Source organism: Triturus cristatus, chromosome 8 (assembly GCF_964204655.1).
Source record: "Triturus cristatus chromosome 8, aTriCri1.1, whole genome shotgun sequence".
NCBI lineage: Eukaryota > Metazoa > Chordata > Amphibia > Caudata > Salamandridae > Triturus > Triturus cristatus.
The window spans coordinates 27,720,567-27,746,527 of NC_140591.1; the positions used below are offsets into that span (position 1 = coordinate 27,720,567).

The following is a 25,961-nucleotide window of genomic DNA, read 5'->3' on the forward strand; positions in this document are numbered from 1 at the left end:
ACCCGTACACACACACACTGCCTTTGCAGGCTGAGTGTCTGGGTGCAGGACAAAATAAAGAGTCGACATGGCACACATCTCTGTGTGCCATGCCCATCACCTACACTGCCAAGGCATATGTCAGCCACCCCTCTGGCTGGGTGCCTTATGCCCATGGTGTGGGCACAGGAGCAGGAGCCCTGTGTCCCTACAGTACCCAGGTTCATTCCCGGGCACTGTAAGTGCAGTGCTGCCATTTAAGAGTACATGGTGCTGAGAGCTCGTCAAACACGAGCTCCACAAGACCATAATGGCAACACTGAAGACTGGGAAGTTTGGTATCAAACTTCTCAGCACATTAAACCCACACTGATGCCAGTGTGGGATTTAATGTACCAAGCACCCCAGAGGGCATCTTAGAGATGCCCCCTTACAACTAACCTACAATCCACGTCTGCTCTGAGGCTTCCCAGGCTGCCATACAGCAGACACGTTGCTGGACCCCTGGGTGGGAGAGCCCCTGCTCTCCCGGGCCTGCAACAATGCACATCCTGGGTGAGGTGATAAATCTCCTCCCCCAGGATGAGCAAAGGGAAGCTTCAAAGGCCTGCCGCCTCTAGGAGTTTCCCCAGGCCACTGCAACCCCCCACTCTGGCGGGAAGCTTGGCCGGAAACCCCATACAAGGTCAGGGGATGTGCCAGCCTGCCCACCCCACCCCTCAGGTGGGGGAGGCGAGGGGAAGAACATCTCCGGGGTCTCGCCATATTGAAGATGAGAGGCCCTACCCTATCAGGATTAGGCTACTGCCCCCCTCCCACAGGAGAGAGGCAGGATAGGGGGTGTACCCACCCCAGGACAAGGACCCATTGGTCCCTGGCCTTCACCTACCTGTAACGCCCCTAAATCTAGTATTTAGGGGCACCCTGAACCTTCCTTCCCCAGATTCCAGATTCCGAAACTACAAGAAGAGCGAGAAGAAAAGAAGACCTGCCCTGCAGCTGCGAAGGAGAGGGAGACACCAACTGCTTTGGCCCCAGCCCTACCGGCCTGTCGACCTCGGACCTGCTCCTGCTCCAAACCCGGCATCTCTTGTGGCCAGCAACCTCAGAAACCCCGGAGGACCTGGCTACCTTTGAACTCTGATCCCCTGGGACTCCCATGAGTAGAGGCTCTACTCAGAACCTACCTTTCACCCCTGGCCGCAGCCCGGAACTGCGATCCCAGCCCACTCTGCACCCGCCAAGCCTGGCCGGTGCCGGAGTGAACTAAACCCACGAGGACGACCCCACGGCGACTGTGACCCCGAGTCCGGCATCCAAGGACCCCCCTCGACAATCCTGAAGAAGCCTGCAGCCTCAGAACAGAGTGCCACCCAAACCGCGATCAACAGAGGGTAAGATTTTCCGACACCAAAAGGCACCCCTGCACCCGGCGCCCCACGGCCCTCTGTGTCCAATCCCGGGGCACCTACCTATCCTCCAACTACCCAACTTACCTCTCGAAGTGGTGGCGGCACCTGAAGAGTCCTCGTCCCCGAGCCTGCAGTCTTTTTCCAAACCGGAGATTTCCCATAGAAGTCAATTGAGCGCCCGACGGCTCAAAAGCACCCTGCACCCAGCCGCCCGAGTGGCCCTGGCCGTGAAAACTCTACTCTAACCTACTTCCCCACTTGCCCTGAGTAAGTGACCAGGAGCCCAGCTCCCACAGCCGCGTGGCTTGCCAGACAGCAGCCACCAAACAAGGCCCCCCTATCCCTCATAGGATAACATTGGGCCTAACTCTCTCTGCACCCGGCCGCCTAGAGTCGCTGAGGGTGAAACAACTGTACCTACCTGACCCTGGGAGACCCCTGAGTCTGTGCCCAGAACCTCAACTCTGCCAGTTGAGTACTTACCCTTAAACCGCAAACTCTATTTTCCTCATAGGGTAACATTGACTGGCTTTTTCCTGAAATTTCTTTTAAGTGTGGACTTTTCAAATATTCAAATATTCACCAAAAATCAGCCGAGTGACAAAAACGAATTTACTCACCTGCTCTTAGGTGAGCTCCCAGTGCTGGATCTTGGTGCCCAGCACTGACTCTGAAAAGTACCCACAACTATACTTACCTTTAACTCATTTTTCTTCCATAGGAAACCATTGACTGTTTTTCTGTGAAATTTCTTCTAAGTGTTGATTTCTGCAATTTCTAAATATTCTTCAAAAATCGTATAACATCTGAAAACGTAATTACTTACCTGTTTTGGATAAAGGTCCCAGTACTGAGTCTAGACACCCAGTTCTGGATTACAAAAGTAACGATAACCTAGTGTACCTGTAACCTAAATTTTCTTCCATAGGGAATCATTGATTGTTTTGCTCTGAAATATTTTCTAAGTGTTAACTTTTAAAATAGCTAAATATTAGCTAAAAATCATTACAGTACCAAAGTCGACTTTCATCAACTGATTCTGAGAACTGACCCAGGACTGAATCTAGGATCCAGTCTTGGAATTACAAAAGTAATCTAAAAAGTAATCTGTTGCATATAACTTGAATTTATCATTGAGCTCAATGTATTTTGTTTAGAAATAGAGTTGCCTACTGCAACTACTTGTAACTGTTTACTAAAAAGTCTATTGCATATACAAAAGTATTTTTATGAAACATCTCCTGTCGAGAAAGTATATTTTAAGTCCAAGTGTTTGTTCTAAAATAAAACAAGCATATATTTTTTATATACAATCCATTGGCCTAGAGTTCAGTTATTGAGTGTGTGGAACTATTTGCTGACTGAGTGTGTACAACAAATGCTTTACACTGTCCTCTGATACTGCCTTACTGCTCGACCAGGCTACCACTTTGGAGAGTAAGGTTATATCTAACTTTAACCTCTGTTAAACCCTTGGGGTCTGTGGACTGTGTACACCCTGTACCTATTAAGGAACAGTATATACAGAGCCACTTTCTCACATTGGTGGATCAGCGGTGGGATACAAACTTGCATTTGTTGGACTACTTGGTTACCATCTGACCACACGACAGAACTCTTAAAAATTGCTTTTAGAATTCTGATTGGTCTTTCCAAATGTTGAGCAACATTTTAGGGGAGAGCCCGGATGGCTCTCGACACCAGTGAGGGTGTGCTATTTTTTTTTTTTAGAACATTTTTTATTTGTCAAAAAACACGTAAAAGGCAGAGCTCTGTGCCCCAGAGACTTCCGTAGCATCAATATACATCATCATGACTTTGACATTTTTCCACATACAGAGGAGAACTGAAAGGGCATTACAATAGAATCAGAGCAAAAAGAAAACTAAACAAAGAACATACAACACACCTCCCCCACCGCACAGGGTGTGCTATTTTTGATGATGAATCTGCCTTCATTTAATGTTTGTTACAGGATGAAGCTTCCTTCGTTATTTCTAAAGCTGTAAATAAGGGCCTTGGGGCTTTTTCTAGTGACTGTATTAGGAATCCACATCAGAAGCTTGTGGGACTCCCAGGAACTGGGAATACACAGTCACTTTCTTAATGTGTTTTCATTTACATTGGTAGGACATTGATTAAAGCAGGCAAAAGAAAGGTTACAGGGTTGCTTTGAGTATTGATAAAATAGTAATAAATGTTTTACATGAATTTTTTTTTCTTTTCAGTTTTATCGTGCGCGATGAAAAGTATAAACGCTGGCACTCAACAGAAACCGACCGCACAAAGCACTCGCTCCACACTATGAGCAGAGCATGCGCAGTAGAGTGGTGTCTTTCGCTGAGCATGCGCCGTGGAGGAGTTAGGTCTTTTCCTCACGGCATGTGCTAGAGAGCGTGGTCATCTCTTCCCGTCACGATCCCTGCACATGCGCAAATGATATGAATGGATGGTGGTCGCGACACCTCTGCGCATGCTCAGAGAGGCGTCATATCTTTGCGCCTGCGCATTTCACTCCGTTCCGTTGGGCGGGAGAGGGCAGTCTCTGAGGGGAGGGCGCTGGGGCTTTTGTTTCAGTTGATGTCGTTGCTGCGACGTTTACAGGATATATAGAGAGAGGTGCGACCTCTGCGTCCAGTGACAGCTCAGATCCCACCTGTATAGGAATGTCGCGCCGGGGCTCGGAAACAGTGAGTAAGAGTGTGCACACAGCCCCCGTGCCTGGATTTATAAAACAGTCACAAAACTATGTACAGACCTCCAATCTCTTCTCTTCCAAAGACACTTCCAGAATTGATACATCCCTTTCCATGCCCCTCAAGGCCGCTTGGCCTTCACCTAAGCCCAACGTTGTAAACATGTATTCTATACCTGTACTAACCAAATGTTTGTGATTTCTTTTTTGTGATTGCCACCTCTTATTTTATTTTACTTTTTCAACTATCCCGTTTGTATCTGTCACGTGTAAGTATGTAAATCTCCTCATGTAACGTACTTGGTTCTATTGTAAAGCGCTCTGACACATTTGAGCAAAGTCCGCGCTATATAAAAATGCATATAAATATGATAGGAGGGTAACCAGATATTCAAACCCGGCCTAGGACCGGTCATCAATAGAAGCAGGACTAAAGCTTTCCACGAGCGTGGACATTTAAGGGCCAATTCAAGGGCCCTTAACAAATATCCCTGTCAAGTGTTCTCACGCATCTGAAGTTATACTAACGCCTTCGGCGGTTTTTTTTTGTTTTAGAAAATTTGACCCGAGCGTATTGCCCTTGTTACTTACTTGTAATCTTCATTATCCTTAGTCCCAGTCACAATCATTTACTCACGAGGTGAACTTACCACGTGGACAGAACCAAATCCAGGAACTAGGATTGGACTTGATCATGTCCCACCCATATTAGGTGGCAGAAGATCTGGCCAATCCCATTCCTCTTCCAGATAAGCCAATTTATCAAATGCAAGTCGAACCAGGGAGGGAGGCCGTAACGATGAGGACGAAGGATAATTAAGATTACTGGTAAGTAGCTGGGGCATTATCCCTATCGTCCCAGTCATCTGCTCATGAAGAATACCAAAGCATAGACTGACCGAAGAATCCCAACACTCATTATGGTTGCTTAGAATGTTCATTTGTTCAATACAGAACAAATTCAAAAAAATCAAAACAGTATGAGACTTCAAATATCCAATACTGATACCAAAACTTTGTGACCAAAATAATTTGTCCCCACACCCTGGATCCTGTGGCTGTGCATAAAAGTATGAGGAGTAACCCAAGTGCCAGCACAGTAAATCTCCATAAAACCCTTGAAATTGGCCCAAAACTCAACCATGCCTCTTGTCGATCATCCGGGAATTCCAGAAGGAGGGTTACCGGTTGGCAGCCTCAGTTGCAACAGAAGTAGCTTCCAGAATCCATCTACTAACGGTAGTACTAAAAGCTTTGCTACCCTGGTTAATCCTACCGAAGATAGCAAACAAACTGTCAGACTTCCTGAAAGAGAGAGAGTGATTAAAATAAATCAAAAGGGCTCACTTTACATCCAGTAAATACAGCAACCTCTCATCCTCTAAAGAAGGATGAGAAAAAAAAGAGGGAACACATTTTTTGTTCCCCATGAGCCAAGGTAGGGATTTTAGTAAAAAAAAAAAGATGGATCAGTTCCCAAAACTATACCATCTTCCAATATGTGTAAACCTGGAGATTTACACAACAAGGCTCCGAGTTCCCCCAGCCATCTAGCAGAGGAGGTCAAACACTTTGACTCCACCATACAAAGAGGTCCAAAAGGAAACCCTTGTAAAGAAGTGAGAACTAACAGAAGATCCCATGGAGGAGAAAAGGATCGAGTCACAGGTCTGAAGAGAGCAAAACTCTTATGAAGTCGAAACGTCAAAATGTAATAATCAGGATATTCCCCAACGGACTACGAAAGGACTAAATAGCAGCCACTTGTGCTCTTAATATAGCGACTGAAAGGCCTTTATGAAACCCATCAAGGAGGAATTATAAAACCCTTCCAATTTCACAGGTAGAGTAAGAGTGCAGATCATCACGTCGTTTTTGAAAAATGTTCCAGTGCCTTGAATAACATGAAACCTAGACTGTTGCGTGACCAACGCCAAGTGCTCGAGAGCCCCTTTCTTCCTCAACCCTTCTTTTTCGATTTCTAGCTCGAAAGAGACAAAGGAGTAATTGTCAAATTTTATTTTTAGTTAATAAAAACCATTAGAAAAGGATTATTTATTGTTACATTGTCGGTACAGTACCCATTGAAGACCCTTTTACTGAGGAATGCAGTTCAATATGCTAGAAAATAATTTATAAAATGTCAAGTCACCCAGGGATGTAAAGGATTGGTTGCAATAAAAAAAATACTAGAAGACTAAAACAACAGTTATAATATCCTGAGACAAGGTGATAACATTGCAAAGGTGGAGAACGTTATTCTGGGGCATGGATAGGAGTTAGCCAGAGCAGCATTAGACTAGTGGGTGGTGTGTAGTTATGTGCTACTGGATATTGGCAAATTTCTTAGTACAGTTAACAGTTATGGAGTGTTTTTTTTTTCTACAGGTTCCCAAGAAAGTGAAATTAAATAATAAGGAAATTGATTAAGATGCTGTATGAGCTAAAACAGACGTATATCACCCAGGGCAGAGTAGTTAAGTACTAATTGACAGTCATTTCGACAAGAGGGCTATTGTCCACCCCGTATGGCTAGGTGTTTCATGTGGTCCAATATTTATGAGTTTTTGAAGCTGTTAGAAGCCATGGAAGTTGGTGAATCGGGTTTGAAGCTGAGCTTTTAAGCTTTTTGGACTTCCCGCACCTCGATAGGGAACTTGCGTCAGAGTGGGAGAAACATACCGCAGAGGTCTCCAGGCATGTACTCGACGCTTACAGCAGGAAGGTTGGATTAAGTAAGGCCCTCCTTGCGGCATCCAGAGATGGGCAGCAGCACAGAAGGTGTAGTCCAAATTACCGCTTGATGTTACATAGTCTGCATGCCCCATTGTTACCCGATTAGCCCATGCCTGGTTGAAATCTGGTTGCTGGTTGAAACCAGCAGGCGCATGCACATGATGCATTTGCGCACTCGGCTACTGATGGTCTTTTGAGAGATGAGGCTGAGGTCTCGTGACCAAGCAAGAGGAGTTTAAGGGGAGTAGAATCAATGATGATTTTAGAGAGGCAGAATCTTGCAGGAAAGGAAGTCAATAGATGGTGCTGGATCTTCGATTTGAAAAGATTGAAGTACCTCTTGTAGCTGCCTGTGCCATGGGCTCCCTGTACTCTCGAATTAAGCTCTCAGACAACCCTTTAGTGAGTTCTTTGGCGCTTTCAGTATCTGTATATAGTACTTCAGGATGTCCGATTCGCAGGTTAGCTTTTGCATTGACAGGCCGAATTCCAGCTGGATTCTAGATCTGCGAAGGTACCTTGAGAGTTGAAATATTTTCTTGTAACCTGACCACTGTGCGGTCTCTAGTCTGACGGAGTAGGCTCCAGGAAAGGCCCGATGTCCATATTGTAGTGCTGGGAGAAGGAATTTCTATGGCAGGGGTCTCCAACGGGTAGCTTAGGAGCTTCTAGTTTCTCGTGGTACCCTGGAAGTAGCTCCCTAGGGTGCAGCCCAGCACATTATGTAATTCAGAGGGTTTTGCCACATTGAAGAAGAAAGCAGTATACGTCTCCAGACTGGATAGTGTGACAAGCTGCAGAATTTGAAATATATAATCACCTGTCTCCTCTCTCTAGTTACAAAGTCACACAGGGATTTGTGATTTTGCAAACCCTGCTCTATCAGTCATACAGTGTGTGTGTGAGAAAAACACAAGATGTTCTTGGAGCGTTTTACTTCAAATGAAAAGGGCATATTTGATAGACAACTGCGTGATTTGAGAGAGTAGTATGCTGATATTTGGGGGAAAAATGAAAACACAAAACTGCTTTTTGAATTACAAGTCATGTGTGTTTGGAGAGATTTATAGCTGTTTGTATTTCTTTTGTGCCAGTGGGCACTTGATGCTGTTGTTTTATTAGTCATGTGGGGGATTTTTTTTCTCCAAATTGTTTTTATTGATTTTACATAACAATGAACCAGATATCATAGAACGATACATGGACCTATAAGTACATGGCATAGTGACACCCGTTTACAACCAGTGTAAGACTGCACACATGAATAGTGTCGGACATCCGTGATAAGCCCATATGATATCGAATAGTGATCTTAAAGCGTTAAAAATGAGTCTCTAAATGGCAGGCCAATACAGATTATCCCAGGCATTCTTTTCATGTGGGGGATTTTTTTTACTGATAACATCCTATGCTTAGGGGTGGTCGGAGTTCTATCATAATATATCCAGGTATTCAGAATATTGACAACCACAACATTGTGAAATAAATTATATATAGGTATGTATAGTTTAATTTGTGATATACACCTGGGGGGTCGCTACTTTGATCCTGAAAGGTGTGGTCACTATTGTGGTTGTATTGGATGTTGTCACTACTGATGATCAAAGTTATAAGTAACTCAGGATTATTTTCATTGAACAGAAGTAGCTCTCACCGTAGAAAAGGTTGGAGAGCCTTGCTCTATGGCTTTAAGAATTGGAACCGCTGAAGGGCTATTAAGTTTCTTGTTGAGGTAGGCTAGACCATAAATGATGGCAGTGAATTTCTTTTTTAACGAGCCTTTGTGGATCGAGGGCTGGGAGGACTCGGAGAATCAAGCACTCGGGTAGTTATATTTGGATGCAGTGTTGTTGATCTTGGTCCCCATGCAACATGAAAGGTGTTTCTTGTTTTTATAGCGCCCGAAGATTAGTATCTTGGTATTGTCCTGATTGATCATGAGGAGGTTCTTTTAATTTTACGTGTGTAGACTGTTCAGTGCTCGCTGTAAGCCCACTTTAGTGGGATCCATTATTACAAGGTCGTCAGTATATGGAAAAATGTGTAGAGTTGTGTGGCCTAATCGGGGAGGGGCAAAATTGCAGTTCACCAGGGCTTTGCCCAGATCCGCTGTATATAGATTAAAAAGCAGGGGACCGAGGACACAGCCTTGCTCCAGACCACCTTGGGTGATAGAAGAGTCAGAGGGAGAGACCCAAGAGATATTAAAGGATGTGGTAAGAGAGGAATTATCCAGTGAGGCAGCACCCCACCTCAACAGACTGCCATCTCTCATTAAGACAAGAAGAGGACTTGGGAGAAGAGACATGTTTTTTAACCACTTTTGAAGTGAGGCAAAATCTGAGATGTCACCAAAACGTGTATCTCGTACTTCATTGACAGATGTAGAGGGAACCAAGGACTCCTGAGCTAGAAAGGTAACACTACTATGACTTCTGCTCCCTCCCTCTGAATCTTTCACAACTTGGGAATCAGAGGAAAGGGGAAAGGCATAAAGGCGCATCTGAGGCCATGGAATGGACAACGCTTTGACTCCCCATGTTTCCCAAGTTGGTATGGGATTAAAACCTTTTTACCTGTGTGTTCTCTGGTGAAGCAAACAGGTCCAGGTAAGGCTCCCTAAACCTGTGACATATTTCCTGGAACATTGTCTTTTTCAGACTGAGAATTCATGATGTCCAAAAGTTTCTGCGGAGCGAGCTTTCACATATATTTTCTTCTCCTTGGCTGTATGATGCTTCCAGAGGTAGGAGAAAATGTTCTGGCCAATTCCCTATCTTCAAAGCAATCCGGTTCAGAGAGGAGAACTTTGACCCCCCTCCTCGTCTATTCATTTAGGCTATCACTACACTTTGTCTGTCCTCACCAATATATGATGATTTAGTAGATGATGTTTGAAAAACTGCAGAGCTTCCCAGATTGCAGAAAGCTCCCTCCAGTTGGATGATTGCCTCTTCTAAGTCCATGACCACAGACCTTGTGCGGAGAGCTCCTACAGAGGGGCAGATTCCGATCCGGGTCGGAAGGGCACCGAACGCGATCCGGCCGCAAAAACTACGAGCCGTACGCGTGTTTTCCGCCCAACTCGTACAGCTATACGAGCGAGCAAGTACGATGCGAGCTACGTGAAATTCACCGACCAAGTCGTTCCCGGGTCCAAACCGCTCCGTACGTTTCGGTCGGAAGCTAACCGTGGCGTGCAATGGATGCGATTTGCGACCGAGCCAGTACGATGCACGCATCAGACAGCCTGTGCGAGCCAGAGTGCCCGGCTCGCAAAAGGTCCGGGTGGTTGACTTTGGGGGTCCGCGTCGGACCCCCTGTCACCCACAGCCCTACGACTCGGACACAGGGGTAGACCAAAGGGTCCCCCCAACACAGGCATGTACGGTGCGGATGGCACCAACGCGTACCCACTGTAGGGGGTGCCCTTGCGCGAGATGTACCCATTCAGTCAATAGGAACCCATGTACGTGTCATACGACCGGCTCCCATTGGCTTCTATGGGAGTCCGACCGAACTGAGTCTGGCAGCATACGGCTGCATCGTACGCGCTCGGTCGGAATGCAGGACTCTGGCTCGGTCGGAAAACACTCCGGATCCGGCTTGGTCGGAGTAATTTCCGACCCGGATCGGAATCGGCACCAGAGTAGCACCCTCCTCAACAGATTGGCATCTGTCGTTGGGTCAACAGGAGTACTTGCATTCAGTGGAAACTCCCTGAGTAGAGGCGTGTCTTTTTTTTTTCTTTTTAACCACCATGGAAGTTGGGATCACTGACATAATATAGAATGCCAAAATATCGACCTGCCAAAATATCGTGGACAAAATATAGAATGCAAAAATATCGAATTCCTTTCTACAACAGGTAAGTACAAAAATATCGAATCAAAAACATCGTTGTAAAAAATATAGTTAGTCAAAATATCGAATTTTTTAAAGGTCTTAAAAGTAATGTAAAAAAAATAATAAAATAATAAATATAATTAACTAAAACATACTTAAAAATACTTAAATAACCTTAAAAATAATAATGTAAGTTAAAAAAAAATAAACATACATTTTTATATTTTAATGCGTATATATATTAACGTAATATTAATAAAAAATAATCAATATTTTTAGCGTAGGATAGCGGGAGGGTAAAATTTACTATTACCGCTCCAGTGAGTGCAACAGTAGGGAAAGCGTTGGATAGCATGGGGGTAAAAATTACTATTCCCACTCCAGAGAGTGCAACAGTAGGGAAAGCGTTGGATAGCGGGAGGGTAAAATTTACTATTCCCACTCCCGTGAGTGCAACAGTAGGGAAAGCGTTGGATAGCGTTGGGGTAAAATTTACTATTACCACTCCAGTGAATGCAACAGTAGGGAAAGCGTCAGATAGCGTAGGGGTAAAAATTACTATCCCCACTCCAGTGAGTGCAACAGTAGGGAAAATAATTAATATTTTATTAAAAAATAAATTATCAATCCCAATAAAAAATTTCTTAAAATTAATTACCAACTACAAAATATTTAATAATTAATTATAAATACCAATACATATTTTTAAAAAAATGTATTACCTGTTAATAATTAACAGTCAATTAATTTTCAATACCAACAATTATTAAATAAAAATAATACCAATTAATTGTAAATTATCACTCCACAAAAATAATTTCAATAATTATTTACAATTAAATTACTTCCCACCATATTCCCTATAAACCCACAACCCGCTACAAATAATAAATTAATACAATTAACATAATTATCAATTAATACAAATTAATTACCAATGAATACAAATTAATTACCAATTAATATTTAACCAATTAATTTTCAATACCAAAAATTTATAAATAATACAAAAATACCAATTAATAATTAACAGTAAATTAATTATCAATACACAAAAATATTTTCAATAATTAATTAATTACAATTAAATTACTTCCCACCATATTCCCCTATAAACCCACAACCCACTACAAATAATAAATTAATATCAATTAATCAATTAATACAAATTAATTACCAATTAATACAAATTAATTACCAATTAATAATTAGTAAATTTAATTATCAATACCAATAAATAAAAATATTTACTTAATTACAATTAAATTACTTCCCACCATATTCCCCTATAAACCCACAACCCGCTACAAATAATACATTAATATCAATTAATCAATTAATACAAATTAATTACCAATATAATACACATTAATTACCAATTAATAATTAATAAATTTAATTATCAATACCAAAAAATAAAAATATTTACTTAATTACAATTAAATTACTTCCCACCCTATTCCCCTATAAACTCACAACCCGCTACAGAACTAAAACGCAAAATTAAATTAAAAATAATTACTAATTCCTAAAAATTATGTACCTTACTGTAATTTAATTACTTCCCACCCTATTCCCCTATAAACCCACAACCCGCTACGGAATTAAATTTCGCTAAAATGTAATTACATAAAATTCATTATTTAAAAAAAATTAAACATGCATTACAAAAACTAATATACACTTTTAACACATATACTAACATACAAAACACTTTAAAAAGATTTGATATTAATAAAAATTCGATATTTTTTAATGCCTCTATTATATACTTCGATATTACTTACCTGCATTTCGATATTTTTAACAACTATATTATGTCCATTCGATATTACGTCCATTCTATTTATTTTTTTCTCTCGATATTTTGTCTATTTACCTTGAAGTTGACACCAAATCTGCGATGTCACCAGAACATCTGCCTGGTACTCCATGGCGGCAGGATTCCAAAACTTGAGAAGATGAGATAACAGTAGTCTCATATGCAACCTCACACGAGGCACCAGGACAACACGCAGTGCCATGTGCCCTTGGACTTTCATCCATAATCTCACTGTGCTTTGTCTCTTGATAACAGCTGTGTCAAAATGTGTCTCAACCTCACAGCTCTGTCTTGATGGAAATAGACCATGCCCTCCTGAGTTCAGAAGAGGGCTCCAATAAAGGTCCTTTATTGGGATGGAACTAACTGAAATTTCCCATAGTTGAGGAGAAGGCCATGAGTCTGTAGACATTTCTACATCAGTTCCAATCCTCCATAGCTTCCCTTCGTTTTGACGTTTGAAGTGTTTGCCTTTCTGTCGTCTTTGACCTTGAGCATATTGACGCATTGAAGGTTGGTGAAATGATTTGGAAGATTTAAAGTGGGAAGAGACGGATGATGATGACTGAGATTGCCGAAAAGAAGAGGGCTCGTACTCCTTGAACATTCTGTGCTGTTTCTCATCCAACTTCGGTCCAAAGTGCTTACCACCTTCAAAAGGCACACAAAGTTCTGCATTCTTCTGAGCATAATCAGTATGCCAGTCTTTGAGAAAAACATTCCTTTATGGTGCCACAGTAGCACCCTTCGAAATGATAATGCCCTCACCACATCAAAAGATATATCTGGCAAGGTTTTCAATCAAATCAGAACATTCCTCTCGCTCCTGAAAAGCTTTAAATAGTTTATTAAAATCAGGTGACAGATACATTTCTGCACGCCTTGCCAAGTTGGATCCTGAATAACATTTTCACAGGAGTAAATAAATTTTCTTATCAAATGCATCTTTAATTGTATTCTCCTTAGCCATTAACCTATGACCCACGAGGCTGGCACCAAAAGAACCCAATGAAAAAGAGATCAGGAATGTCTTAGCATCTTCTAGAGGGTAGAGCTTAGGCGCAACAGTTCTGTCAGGGGCTTTCCCCTCTCTCAAAACCACATCCGCCACATGGCAATGAATAGCTAATAAAGTAGAGTGAGATGTCTCAAAACTGGTTCTGTTGAAGTAGATGGCAACTCCAAAGGTGCAAACCCTATTTTCAAACGGACTCTAGACAGGATCTAGGGTAGCATATCATATTTGCCTAAGCGATGATGGAAGAGAAGTATCCCCTTCATCTTCTCCTTGAGAACTGGAGGAAGAGGAATCCGATCTTTTCTTGTCCATCTTTTTTTGCCACTACTTTAAGATCCCCCAAAATCTGAAGCAAGACTTCCTTGACTATTTCCTCAGAGGAAAGCTGGTCCTGAGGATCCTGAGATCTCGTGGGTCTCTTCCTAAGAGAAGATCTGTATCTGGATGCAGAGTCCGAGCTAGAAGGAAAATTATTATTATTATTAATTTTATTTATAATGTGCGTGAATCACCCCATGAGGGGTATCTCAGCACCTGGCAGGATTCAGGCCAACAGAAAGCTAGGAATTTAAATAGCACTGTTTAAAGTAATTTGCTAAACTTAAAATGATGAGTGCACATGTGAACAAGTAATGGCAACTCATTCCAGTAAAGTGGGGCAAGATATGAGTAGGACCTGCCCCAGTGCTGGATTTTCTCACCCATGGAATGGTAAGTAGTGCTTTGTAGTAAGATCGTAAAAGTCAGATTGGGTAGTGAGAGATGATTTTAACAGATAATTTGGGCCTTTCCCAATCAGAGCTGTGTGAGTCAGACAACAGATTTTGAAAATAATGATTTTCTGGACGGTAGCCAATGCAGTGAGCATAGTAGAGGAAAAGACGCCATCCCGGGAAGTAGATTGCAAATGAGATGGGCTGCCGTATTCTGAACGACTTGCAACTTGGATAGCAATGTCTCATTTGCTGAGGCTACAAGGGCATTACCATAATCCAGTCGGCTAAGTACCAGAGCTTGGGCCAGGGTTTTCCTCGCTGAGAGTGGAAGAAAATGTAAGGCTCTCCACAGCAGGCGCATCATGTGAAAACAGGCACCTGTAATCAACAGGACCTGATCTTTCATAGTGAGCGATTGATTAAGACAAATGCCTAAGTTCTTTACTCCTTCTTTAGGAGTCAGACCATTCCTAGTTCTGTTGGCCACCACTTAGGGACCGAGAACTGTCAGACCTTAACAATCAGCATGATCTCTCTTTTATCAGCATTCAGCCGGAGGTAATTCTCTGACATCCAAGCAGCGATAGCTTTTATTCCGGCAGAGAAGATATCTTTCACTTTGGCCTAGTCTCTGTCAAAGGAGATTAGTAACTGCGTGTTGTCTGCATAACATCGTATTTCAAAGCCAACGGCTTTGGCGCTCTTTGCCAAGGGGGTAACATATACATTAAAAAGAGTAGGGCTCAGGCACGAGCCCTTGGGCACCCCCTTATCCAATGGCATGATGCATGATTTATAAGAACCAAGAGCAATTGTGTGGGTTCTGTTGATAAGAAAGTCACCAAACCAATGTACGACAGTCCCGTATATGCCAATCTCCAGCAGTCTTAAGAGCAGCTTAGATTGAGAGACAGTATAAAATGCTGCGGAGAAGTCCAACAGCACGAGCATAGAAGACTCTTTCACATCAAGGGAGAGCCTGATGTGGTCAGTAACCGCCAGCACAGTACTCTCTGTGCTATGTGGAGATCGGAACCCAGGTTGTGACGGATCCAGAAGTTTGTTCGCCTTAAGATATTACATGAGTTGTTGGTTTACTTGTCCCTCCAATAGCTTGCCCGGCTATGGAAGCAGCGAGATAGGTTGATAGTTGGTTGGGTTTGTGGGTGCCACATTGTCTTTTTTCTGAATCCATATCACCCGTACCCCTTTCCATGCCAATGGTATTTTTCCACTGTAAACTGAAAGGTTGAATAAAGAGCAGATCACTGGGGCAAGCTGATTGGAATGAACCGTATAGATTCTAGGGGGACTGTACAGAGTTCAAGAGGGAAGCCAGATTTGGCTGAGGCAAGCGCTTTCTGTATTGACTCAAGGGATAAATTGCAATTTTTTTCAAAACTGGAAGTGCCATGGGAGTAAAGAGTGCCAATACTTAGAACCCCACATGCCTGATCAGGCAAGCTGGAAAGGTTTAGATATATCACATTGATTGTGTCCTTAAATAAATACATTGCAAAACCAGGTCGTTTTGTGATGGGCACTTTTGATGTCTCCACAATGCGTTTTGGGCCCTTCCCTGCCGTGGGCACTTGGCCCACCCACACAAGTGAGGTACCATTTATATCGGGAGACTTTTGGGAACGCGGGGTGGGTGGAATTTTGTGGATCCACACAGATTCCAAATCTTTCTATAACAGAAATGTGAGGGAAATGTGTTTTTGTGACAGTTTGAGGTTTACAAGGGATTCTGGGTAACTGAACCTGGTAAGAGCCACACACGTCATCACCTCCTGGATTCTCCTGTGTGTCTAGTATTAAAAAATGTATAGGTTTGCTAGGTTTCCCTAGGTGCTGGCAGAGGTAGGGTTCAAAATCCACAGCTAGGCACTTTGAAAAAAGGGTCCGTTTTCACTGTAAAAATGTGGTGTGCCCATGTTGCGTTTTGCCTTGTTTCCTGTCGCAGGCATAAGACGCAGCTCAGTTATTGCCTCTGGGTTCCTCAGGTTTTTGGTGAACCTACAAGTCCTATATATTCCCACAACCAGAAGGGTCCGGCGGATGTAACGGTATATTGCTTTAAAACAATCTGTCATACTTAGAAGAAGTTACAGGTAAAAACGTTGGCACAAATGTGTTGGAAATGGCCCTTCTTGCAGGGTCATCCCTAAACATTTTGCCTGCCTCTTGTATTTTTTCTGACCTGTTGTTGTTGGTTTTATGACTCTGGGCACTTTACCACTGCTGATCAGTTCTAAAGTGCATATGCTCTCCCTTGGTAAATATGACTCTGCATTGGTATATCCCTGATTGGCTTTTTTGGTTTACCTGTTAGCCCCTAGTAGTGTGGCCTGTGTGTGCCCAGGCTGGTAATCCGAATGCTGCTGGTGGGCCTGCAGCGCTGGTTTGCGCCACCCACAGAAGCAGCTTGTAAAGGGTGTCTCAGACCTGCCACTGCAGAGTCTGTGTGCAGTCCAGAACTGCCATCCTGGCTGTGAAGTGCACCCACTTCCCAGACACTGAACCTTCCCTTGGCATCATGTAAGTCCCCCCTATGGTAGGGTGCATTGTATGTGTAAGGTAGGACATGCCTTGGTGTTTGTAGCATGTTCTGGTAGTGAATTACACCCAATTTCGTTTTTCACTACTGTAAGGCTACCTGTTCTCCATAGGCCAGAATGGGCAGTTTGACTATTACATTCTATAGTCCTAACTGACCCAAAGAACATGGTAGAAAAACGAATTTTGTATGCCTGAGCTCCGAATATTAAAATACATATTTTAGTGAAGTTTATTTTTATATTCTGTGTTTGAAAATACCACTTTTAGAAAGTAGGTATTTTCTTGCCTTCCAGTGTGCTCTGCTGTTATGTGTATTGGCTGTCTGTTTTTGGAGGGACACGGCAGGCTCAGTCAGACCTGGGTTGAATAGAGAGATCTGCACTTGGAGTATGGGGAGGGGTAGTTCCTTGGCCTGTGCCTGGCAAGGTGAATGCTGGCTCCACCTCCTGTGCGTCTGATGACAGACCCCCTCTTTCTGAAAGGAAGGATGCAGCCTGGTAAACAAAGTGCTCCAGGACTGGGCAGAAGTGGTTCTGGCTGGGTTCAGTGACTTGTAGCTTCTGAGAACAAAGACTTTTGGGGTATAAATTTCTGTGCTGAAACACCTACCCTACAATTTGTATTGCTCCTGGACAACGAGGGGAACCTCTGTCCGTGTAACTGAAGGAATCTGCAGGAGGTGACTGTCCTTGTGTGCTGTTTCTTGGATTGGCCTGCAGTAGTTTTCACTGGACTTGGAAGAAGAGGAAAAGGACTTTGAAGAGAACTTTTATTTCAACTTGCTAAAGCAATCCCCCAAGGGCTAGAAGAGAGCTAGCCTCCTGCTGGAGTCTCAGGCACATCAGACTCCCCCACCAGTCTCCTGATTCCTCCCAGCGAGAATTTCTATCTGCAGGTGAGGCTCCTGTGAGGTCCAGGGCCTCTAGTTCTACTACGGAGAAGAGGGTGCTGAAAATCGTCGCTAACGCCCGCTTGCGAGCTGCCGCAGCTGAAGAGCGTACAAAAAATCATCGCACTGCTGCCGCCGAGCGCTCGCAAACCAAGGATCATTGCATCGCACGCTTGCGGGCCACAAAGCGCTCGCTAACACCCAAAGATCATTGCATCGCACGTTTGCGGGCTGTCGAGTGCTCGCTAACTATGGATCATCGCATTGAGATCATCGCATCACGACATCGCAGTGCGGGCGCCGTGCGTCCACCATTTTTATCGCATCACACCCGGATCGTCGCTCCCTCGCGGAGCGCCAAGTCTTCTCATCGCAACAAGGTCTCACACGCAACCGGTTCGGCGCATCATCCTCCCTTGTGGCAAGAATTTCAACGCATCGTCGGCTTAGCGTGAAGAAGTTTGTCGCTTTGTCCCACACGCATCTGCAGATCAGCGCATCATCCTCCCTTTTGGCAAGGATTCAACGCATCGCTGGTCTCGCATGAGGAAAATCATCGCTACAGCTCGTCTGTGACATTTTGGTTGTTTTGCTACAGAATCCAGGTACTTTGTACGTAAAAGGGTCGCAGAGACCACTGCCTTGAACTGAATTCCTCTTTGCACACTTTGACTATTTTTGCAGCATTTAAGAGTAATCCTATTTTGCAGTATTGTGGCTTTTTATCGTTATTGGTCTTGTGATAAGTCTATATATAAAGATTCTTATTTTTCTATAATTACTTGTGTGATGTCCCTTTTGTAGTGTTCTTCACTGTGTTACTGCGTATGGTCATAAATGCTTCACACACTGCCTCTGAGATAAGCCTAGCTGCTCAGGCTACGTTACCACAGGGTTGAGCAGGGGTTATCAAAGGGTGTAGCCCTCTTACTCTGACTTAGGATGAAGGGTCACTACTTGGACAGTGGCCAGCCATTGTCAACTAGAGACCCCCATTTCTAACATTGGTGGTCAGCGGTGAGGATCTGGACTTGCATTTGTGATCACATACAGTAATTATAGTGTACACTATTAGTGAGTGCAGACCATAACGCAACCACATATGTTTTTGAGATTTTTCTTGATGTTCTTTTTTTAATTCGTCATTGCCAGTTATTGCTACAACGGGTCTTGCTGAAATGAGACCTACCTTTTACATAGATGATCTGTTGACCTATGGTCTAGAGGAGCTAATGGGGTTCTGTGAGGAGAGAGGTTTAGCAGTGAGTAGGAAGGAGACTCCGCTATCCTTGCAGACATCCCTGAGGCTTTGGCAACAAGACAGATGGAGATTCTTGGAGTCCAAGTACACCTACCAAGAGGGTAGTTGGTCTGAGGGTGGCTCTGGAGAGGAGGAAGAGGAGGAAGAAAATGTTATGGAATATCTCATAGGTAGGGAGTCCCTTACTGAGCCTAGTGCCCAGGGTAGTGCCCAATCCCCTTCATGGTCCCCGGAGGAGTTGGACAGACAGGGGGAGAGGAAGCACCAGCTGGAATTAGAGAGGCTCCTAATGGAGATTGCCCAGCTGGAGGCAAACCTAGCGCAGATAGCAGTAAAGGAGAAGTTAGCTCTGGAGGGTAGGTTATCCCCTGAGCGCAGTGTTAATTGTCTGGATTCACCAGTGAGGGTGGGGTCCAGTGGTGGCAGCAAAGTTGAGTTATGTAGTGATGACAGTGTAGTACACCCACCCAGAGATGTGGCACCTGACTTAAAGGAGGGGGTTGATCTACACCAGGGGATTCAAGGATATGAGGTAGTTCCATTGGTGTGCAGTGTCCCTGAGGTGGATTGGGGAACTAGCGCAGGGGCCCATAGCCCTAGTGAGGGGAGGAACACTCTACCGACTGTAGATCAGAGGTGCAGAGAGAGGGGTTCCCCCGGGGTTGAAGTCCTGGTGTATGAGTGTGAGGACCGCCCAGAAGAGTGTGGGTTGAGTGATAGACAGTCATGTAATGTCTCGCCCATTTCAGGAGAGTGGTGTGGGGTACGTGCGTGAGGCACTGGATTGTGAGGTGAAGATTAGCACCTGCAGGGAACTGTGTAATCCAATTGTGGGAGAGCATATTGTGAGTCCCTGTTTTCCAGAGCTAAACCAACACCTGTTCGAGCGCGAGTTCTCTGATCATAAGGAACTTGCACAGGAGGCAGACCTCTGGGTGAGTACCAGAGGCTCTGTAGAGGCATTGGGGAATGACCCTAATAGGAGTGGTTCAGATGTCATCCAACCCAGAATGGTGGGAGAGGTCCGGAGTGATGCAGCTAGGTCCCCTTGTTGTGAGGAGGTTGTAGGGCCTCACATCCTGTCTTGTGGGAGCAGGAGTGAGACTGGAATAGGTCCCGAAGTGCTCCAACCTCAGTCTCCAGGACTGGATGGTTCCATGAGGGAACACCTGGTAGGGAGCCTAGTCTGTCCGGATGGGCCGTCCGTAGTGGGGGGTCTCCCCGGGTTAGGTGAGTTGGGAGTGCCTGTAGTCAGGCCTCCATCAGGTCTTGTGTCTGGCAGTGCCACTCCTAGAGGGAGGGTGCAGAAGTCCAGCTTGAGGGGTGAGAGGGGGAAGGAGTCCCCAGTGGGAGAACCAGTGGGTCAGGGGCCTGTCAGAAGGGCTAAGCCCCATAGGAGTGACCATGGTGACACCACTTCTGTCCGGGGGATCCTTGCGCACTGTCAGGTGGACAGGGGTCGAGAGATCTGCACCAGGCAGACTGTCACGCAACACAGGAGTTCTGTGTTTCCCTCGGGGGAGGGGGGGTGGTTGTACTCCCCAGGAAGTCCTGGTTCGCCGGGCAATTGCTCAACCGCAGGGGATGGTCCCTGGTTTGGGAGGCCAGGTACCGGCGATTCCTGACCTGGAGGGAAGGACATTGATGGGTGGTGTCCTGTCCGTGGGGTTGATGTTGTTTGCGCCCCTTGAAGTCCTGGTTCGCCAGGCAGTTGTTCAGCCGCAGGGGTTGGTCCCTGAGTTGGGAAGTCAGGTCCAGGTGTTGTCTGACCTGGAGGGAGGGACAACTAAGCAGTGTCCCGACCATTTTTTTTCTAAGAGCACCACTCCAGGTGGGAGGATGCAGTATGCTGGAAGGGGGTGCAGAGGGAGAGAGTCCTCGCCTCTGACCCCAGTGCCACCTGAGGGTTTTCCAGGTTGGTAGATCGGTTGCAGGGTCAAGGCCCTTAACTGGTGGAGGGGTGTGTTTCCCTCGAGGGGGGCCTGTGTGCTCCCCAGGAAGTCCTGGTGTGCCAGAAAAACTGTTGCACAACTCTAGAGGAGTGTGCTTTCCTTGGATGGAATTTGTGTACTCCCCCCAGAATTCCTGGGTTGCCAGGCACAGGCCCAGCCTAAGGGTACAGACCCTGGGTTGGAGGGCAAGTTTCAGGGTGTCCCCCTTGACCTGGAGGAAGGGGCCACTGCTAACAGTGCCCCTACCGGTTTGTGTTATGGGGGCAACTCTCCAGGTGGGAGGGTGCAGGGCCCCAGTAAGGGGGGTGGGGAGAGGGCAGCCTCACCCCTGACCTCCGCCCAGTCTAAGGGTACACACCCTATGCTGGGATGCCAGTTGCAGGATAGAACCCCTGAACTGGTGGGCGAATTGTGCAGGACACCTGCCACAGGTGCCCTGACAATTCTGGAAGGGGGTACCGCTCCAGGTGGGAGGGTACCAAGCCCCAAAGAGGAGGACCGGGTGTGGGAAAGCCCACCTCAGTCGCCGGCCCAGCCGCTGGGTACAGGCCCAGGGCTGGTGGGTCAGTGTCAGGGTGTCTTGCCTGACCTGATGAGAGGGAGTGTGGACAAAAGGTTCCAGGCACCTGGGGTTACTGCCCCCCACTCTTTGATGCCACAGAGGTTTGAGAACTCTGAGAGGTATCAGACCAGGGTCTCCTCACTGACTGCTGTCAGTGGCCACTGTGGCTATCTATCTGTTGGGACACACCTGTGAGCCAGTTAAGGTTAGGTGTTGCACAGGTGGTGTCCACCGGTGAGGAGGAGGACCGGGGATGGGAAAGCCCACCCCAGTCTCTGGTCCAGCCGCTGGGTACAGGCCCAGGGCTGGTGGGTTAGAGTCCGGGTGGCATGCTTGACCTGACAGGAGGGAGAGTGGAAAAAAAGGCTCTCTGATGCCACCGAGGTTTGAGAGCCCTGAGAGGTATAGGGCCTGGGTCTCATCGCTAACTACTGTCAGTGGCAACTGTGGCTTGCTGTCGCTCTGTTGGGACACACCTGTGAGCAAGCTAGGGTTAGGTGCTGCACAGGTGGTGTTCACAGGTGAGGAGAAGAGTTCCCCATTGGTTGTCATAGTGGGCCCTGAGAGTGTGGACCAGGGGATCCCATAGGGTTCGGAGTGACGTAGAACTGGAGTATGCCCCTGCAGTCGCGGGCCAGATCCATGTTCTATCGCCCAAAGCAGGGAAGCCCATCAAGGTAGTGATTGGTCTCCCCTGCGTTCTGGCTGGAAGGGGGTTGTGTTGGAAATGGCCCTTCTTGCAGGGTCATCCCTAAACTTTTTGCCTGCCTCTTGTATTTTTTCTCTCCTGTTGGATTTATGACTCTGGGCACTTTACCACTGCTGATCAGTGCTAAAGTGCATATGCTCTCCATTTGGTAAATATGACTGTGAATTGGTATATCCCTGATTGGCTTATTTGGTTTACCCGTTAGTCCCTAGTAGCGTGGCCTGTGTGTGCCCAGGGCTGGTAACCCGAATGCTGCTGGTGGGCCTGAAGCGCTGGTTTGCGCCACCCACAGAAGCAGCTTGTAAAGTGTGTCTCAGACCTGCCACTGCAGAGTCTGTGTGCAGTCCAGAACTAAGAGATGTGGTGGATAGCGCACTCAATTTGATAAATTTTTCAAAATAGAATGATATGCGTACACGGTTGCTGTTATGCCTACGGAGCATATGTTTGATGTGCAAAAAAAGTGGCCTGGACCCGTGAAGGTGACTAGGACTACAACCAGCACTGCTTAAGGTAGTTCAAACATACAGTTCAATTTATTAAAAATTGGAAACATAATGTTATACATCATATACAAAATCCAAGCATGTGTATCTTATAAATGAAATTTTCAATGCAAAAACATAATTATACAATGTTTGTGAATTATTCACGTTGCAAAATTCTTAAAGTGCCGTAAAGTGGTTGCGGCACTTAGACCCAATGCATTTCGGGACTTAAAGTCCCTTCGTCAGGGGTTTTCTGCAAAAAAAGAAGGAGACTGTATTGAAATGGATGCACCTTAGATATCTATTAGAGCTGGAACAAAACTGATGTAATGTGTACACTCTTCATGCACCCTTCACCACTGTGATTCTATTCGGCAAGGAAAATAATTATTCAACACACTTACAAAGGACAGCTCCATAGCGCGATGCCCTCTGTGTAGAAAACAAAGGACAACCGAACTCTAATTAATACACATAAGGTATGTAGTAAAAACTTTATGCCAAAAACGGGCCACAACATTAGGATCAAATAAAGTACCTGCTGGATGTACGTAGTTCACAATCAAATTGTCCGAGAGGAACCTGCTAGATTGCACGCCTGTAAAAGTGTATGAAAGCAGAAATTGTAGCTGTGTGTAAACGGGAGACTGGAGGACATAATAAAACTACAGGTACTGGGCTTAACGCCTAGAATTGATGTGAGTCGGCCGTTGGTCTAAAAAATTGGAAACGTGTTGAGCAGAGTTTCTGTAAAGGTGAAAAACAATAGGAAATAGCGATAATAACGGAAGACTGTCACGCAGTAAATATACGGAAAAAAACTAAGATCGGTAGCGTCGGTCTGTGCTTACCCGAAGCGAATGTGGGTCTTGACAAATAGGTTAACTCCCGGAATGTAGCGTTTTCAGTTCAAGTGAACGCTGTTTCATATATAGGACAGACGTAAACAGGAAATCAAGAAGATGGGCCAAAAAAAGACTAAAAAAGGACTACCTACGAGTATCGGGAGTTGAGCATACGTGCTCCAGAGATACATCATAAACCTAGAAATTAGACTAATGGTGGATTTACGTCGCCTAGTGACTAGATGCTTAACCAGAAAAATAACCAAGACTCGATGATAGTAAGACGGTGATGGAGCACCTATTTTGCTTAAACCTTCGTAAGAATATGTAATTAGTGTACGAAAACGACAATTTTTTTTTTTTTTAAATAAAAAAATAAAATTCAAAGATGAACAGAACCCGAGAGTAACACGATAGTAAAAGGACTAACACCTCTACTGTATCATACTCAAAATGCGTGTGAGTTCGTGTCAGGCATTTCTTGATTAGTTAGAAATATGTGCAGTCATGCAAGATTAGGTGAAATTAATGAAGTGATAAAAACCACCAGGGTACTGAACCTAAATACAGTGTGGCTAATAAATGAAATTACTGGCAAAATAATCAGAATATGCTGTTCAATTCAAGAATACATTATAGAACAAAAAGAATATGATAAATACAAATGCATTACTGTGAAATATTTGATCTAATATGAAGTGTGGGAAATGCCCATGTAAGTGCCGCTGAGAATGTACGTGTAAGGTGTCACATGTTAATCAGCGTGTGGGGCCCAGTGTGTGTTTAGATTAGCGTCATGAACAGGTAGGTTTAGAGGAAACAAGCCATCTCGAATTTATCGTTGAGACCCAACGGTGTCATGGTCTGTAATTTCTTAATCCAATAAGTTTCTCTCTGTAGAAGGTATTTCGAGTTATCTCTGTCGCAAGTCTTAGGTACTTCTTCTATGATTTGAAATTTCAACTGAGAAATTTGGACACGTTGTTCTTCCCAATGGCTCACTTTGCCACTGGATTCAAGCAAGCCTGGCTGAAGACGGCTGAAATGCTAGAAACCGGTCCTAGGAAGCTTGTTTCCGGTCCAGGGAAGGCATGGCTTGGCAGTTCGGGCTGGACTGTTCCCATGAGGCACAGGGTCAGACTGATTTGCATATGGCCATGTCTGAACTGGGGTGGCAGAGTGGGCTAAAGAACGGTGATGGATCAAACCCAGATCTGTTGACTGGGTGTGAGTGTTTGATTGGTTCTGATGCTCCGTCCATCACCACCCCTTTTGTACCGCTTTGTTCGCCATAACTTGGCAGGGTATGCTCAGATGTGAGTCCCTTGCTCACTTTGCCACTGGATTCAAGCAAGCCTGGCTGAAGACGGCTGAAATGCCAGAAACCGGTCCTAGGAAGCTTGTTTCCGGTCCAGGGAAGACATGGCTTGGCAGTTCGGGCTGGACTGTTCCCATGTGGCACAGGGTCAGACTGATTTGCATATGGCCATGTCTGAACTGGGGTGGCAGAGTGGGCTAAAGAACGGTGATGGATCAAACCCAGATCTGTTGACTGGGTGTGAGTGTTTGATTGGTTCTGATGCTCCGTCCATCACCACCCCCTTTTGTACCGCGTTGTTCTTCCCAATGAACTGCTAAGCTAGATGTGGTACTATTCGTTCGGATTTTACTTTTGTGTTCCGTTAATCGTGTTTTCAACTTCCTTTCGTTTTCCCGACATATAGCAAACCACAGGGACATTTTATCATGTAGACTATGTTTTCTGAATCACATGTCGTCCTGCTACGAATTGGGATTTTAGCACCAGTGCGTGGATGCAACAGAATGTTACCAGGGATAACATTGTTGCAATGGATGCAATTCCAACACTTGTGTGTACCGTTCTTGATAATTGTGGATTCTGTAGTCTTTGGAAATTCTTTCTGTTTAGATAATATTTCACGCAAATTGTGTGCTCGAGTATATGCAAACAATGGTTTCTCTGCATATAACTGATTGAAATCCGTTTCAGATTCAAGTAAGTCCCAACATTGGCATATGATTTTCTTGATGGCAGATGATGCAGTGGAGTATTTGGACACGAATGCCTTGCGCGTATTTGATTGTTTAGGGTTTTTTTTAAGTAGTTTGTCTCGAGGTAGATTCTTAACCTTATTGACTTGTTCATTTAGAAGATCAATAGGATACCCTCTTAGGACATAATTATTGATTTGTTGTTGCCAAGTTTCATTGCACGCTTCTTCTGTGGATGAGATACGGCGTGTTCTTAGAAATTGAGAAACGGGTAAGTTCTTGATAAGAGACGGTGGGTGAAAACTGTGAAATAACAAGGCGTTATTTTTATCTGTGTGTTTTTTAAAGACACTGGTGTTGATTGCTTTTGATTCAATGTTGATCCAGACATCCAAAAAAGGAAGTGCATTTTTACTTATGGTATGTGTGAATTGTATTCTGGGATCAATGTGATTT

The 25,961-nt window shown here is 44.8% G+C and overlaps 1 protein-coding gene across 3 annotated transcripts in view; it reads left to right on the forward strand.

The window, feature by feature from the left end:
• Positions 1 to 3,904: 3,904 nt before the first annotated feature.
• LOC146799877 (uncharacterized) overlaps positions 3,905 to 25,961 on the forward strand; it is a 217,651-nt gene continuing 195,594 nt past the window's right edge. The window contains exon 1 of one of the 3 annotated variants that reach the window (XM_085620792.1): positions 3,905 to 4,081. In XM_085620792.1, coding sequence (XP_085476918.1) covers positions 4,058 to 4,081 — 24 coding nt within the window. In that variant the 5' untranslated portion in view covers positions 3,905 to 4,057. The remainder of the gene's footprint in view (positions 4,082 to 25,961) is intronic. The other 2 variants (XM_085620793.1, XM_085620794.1) reach the window with 2 other exon arrangements.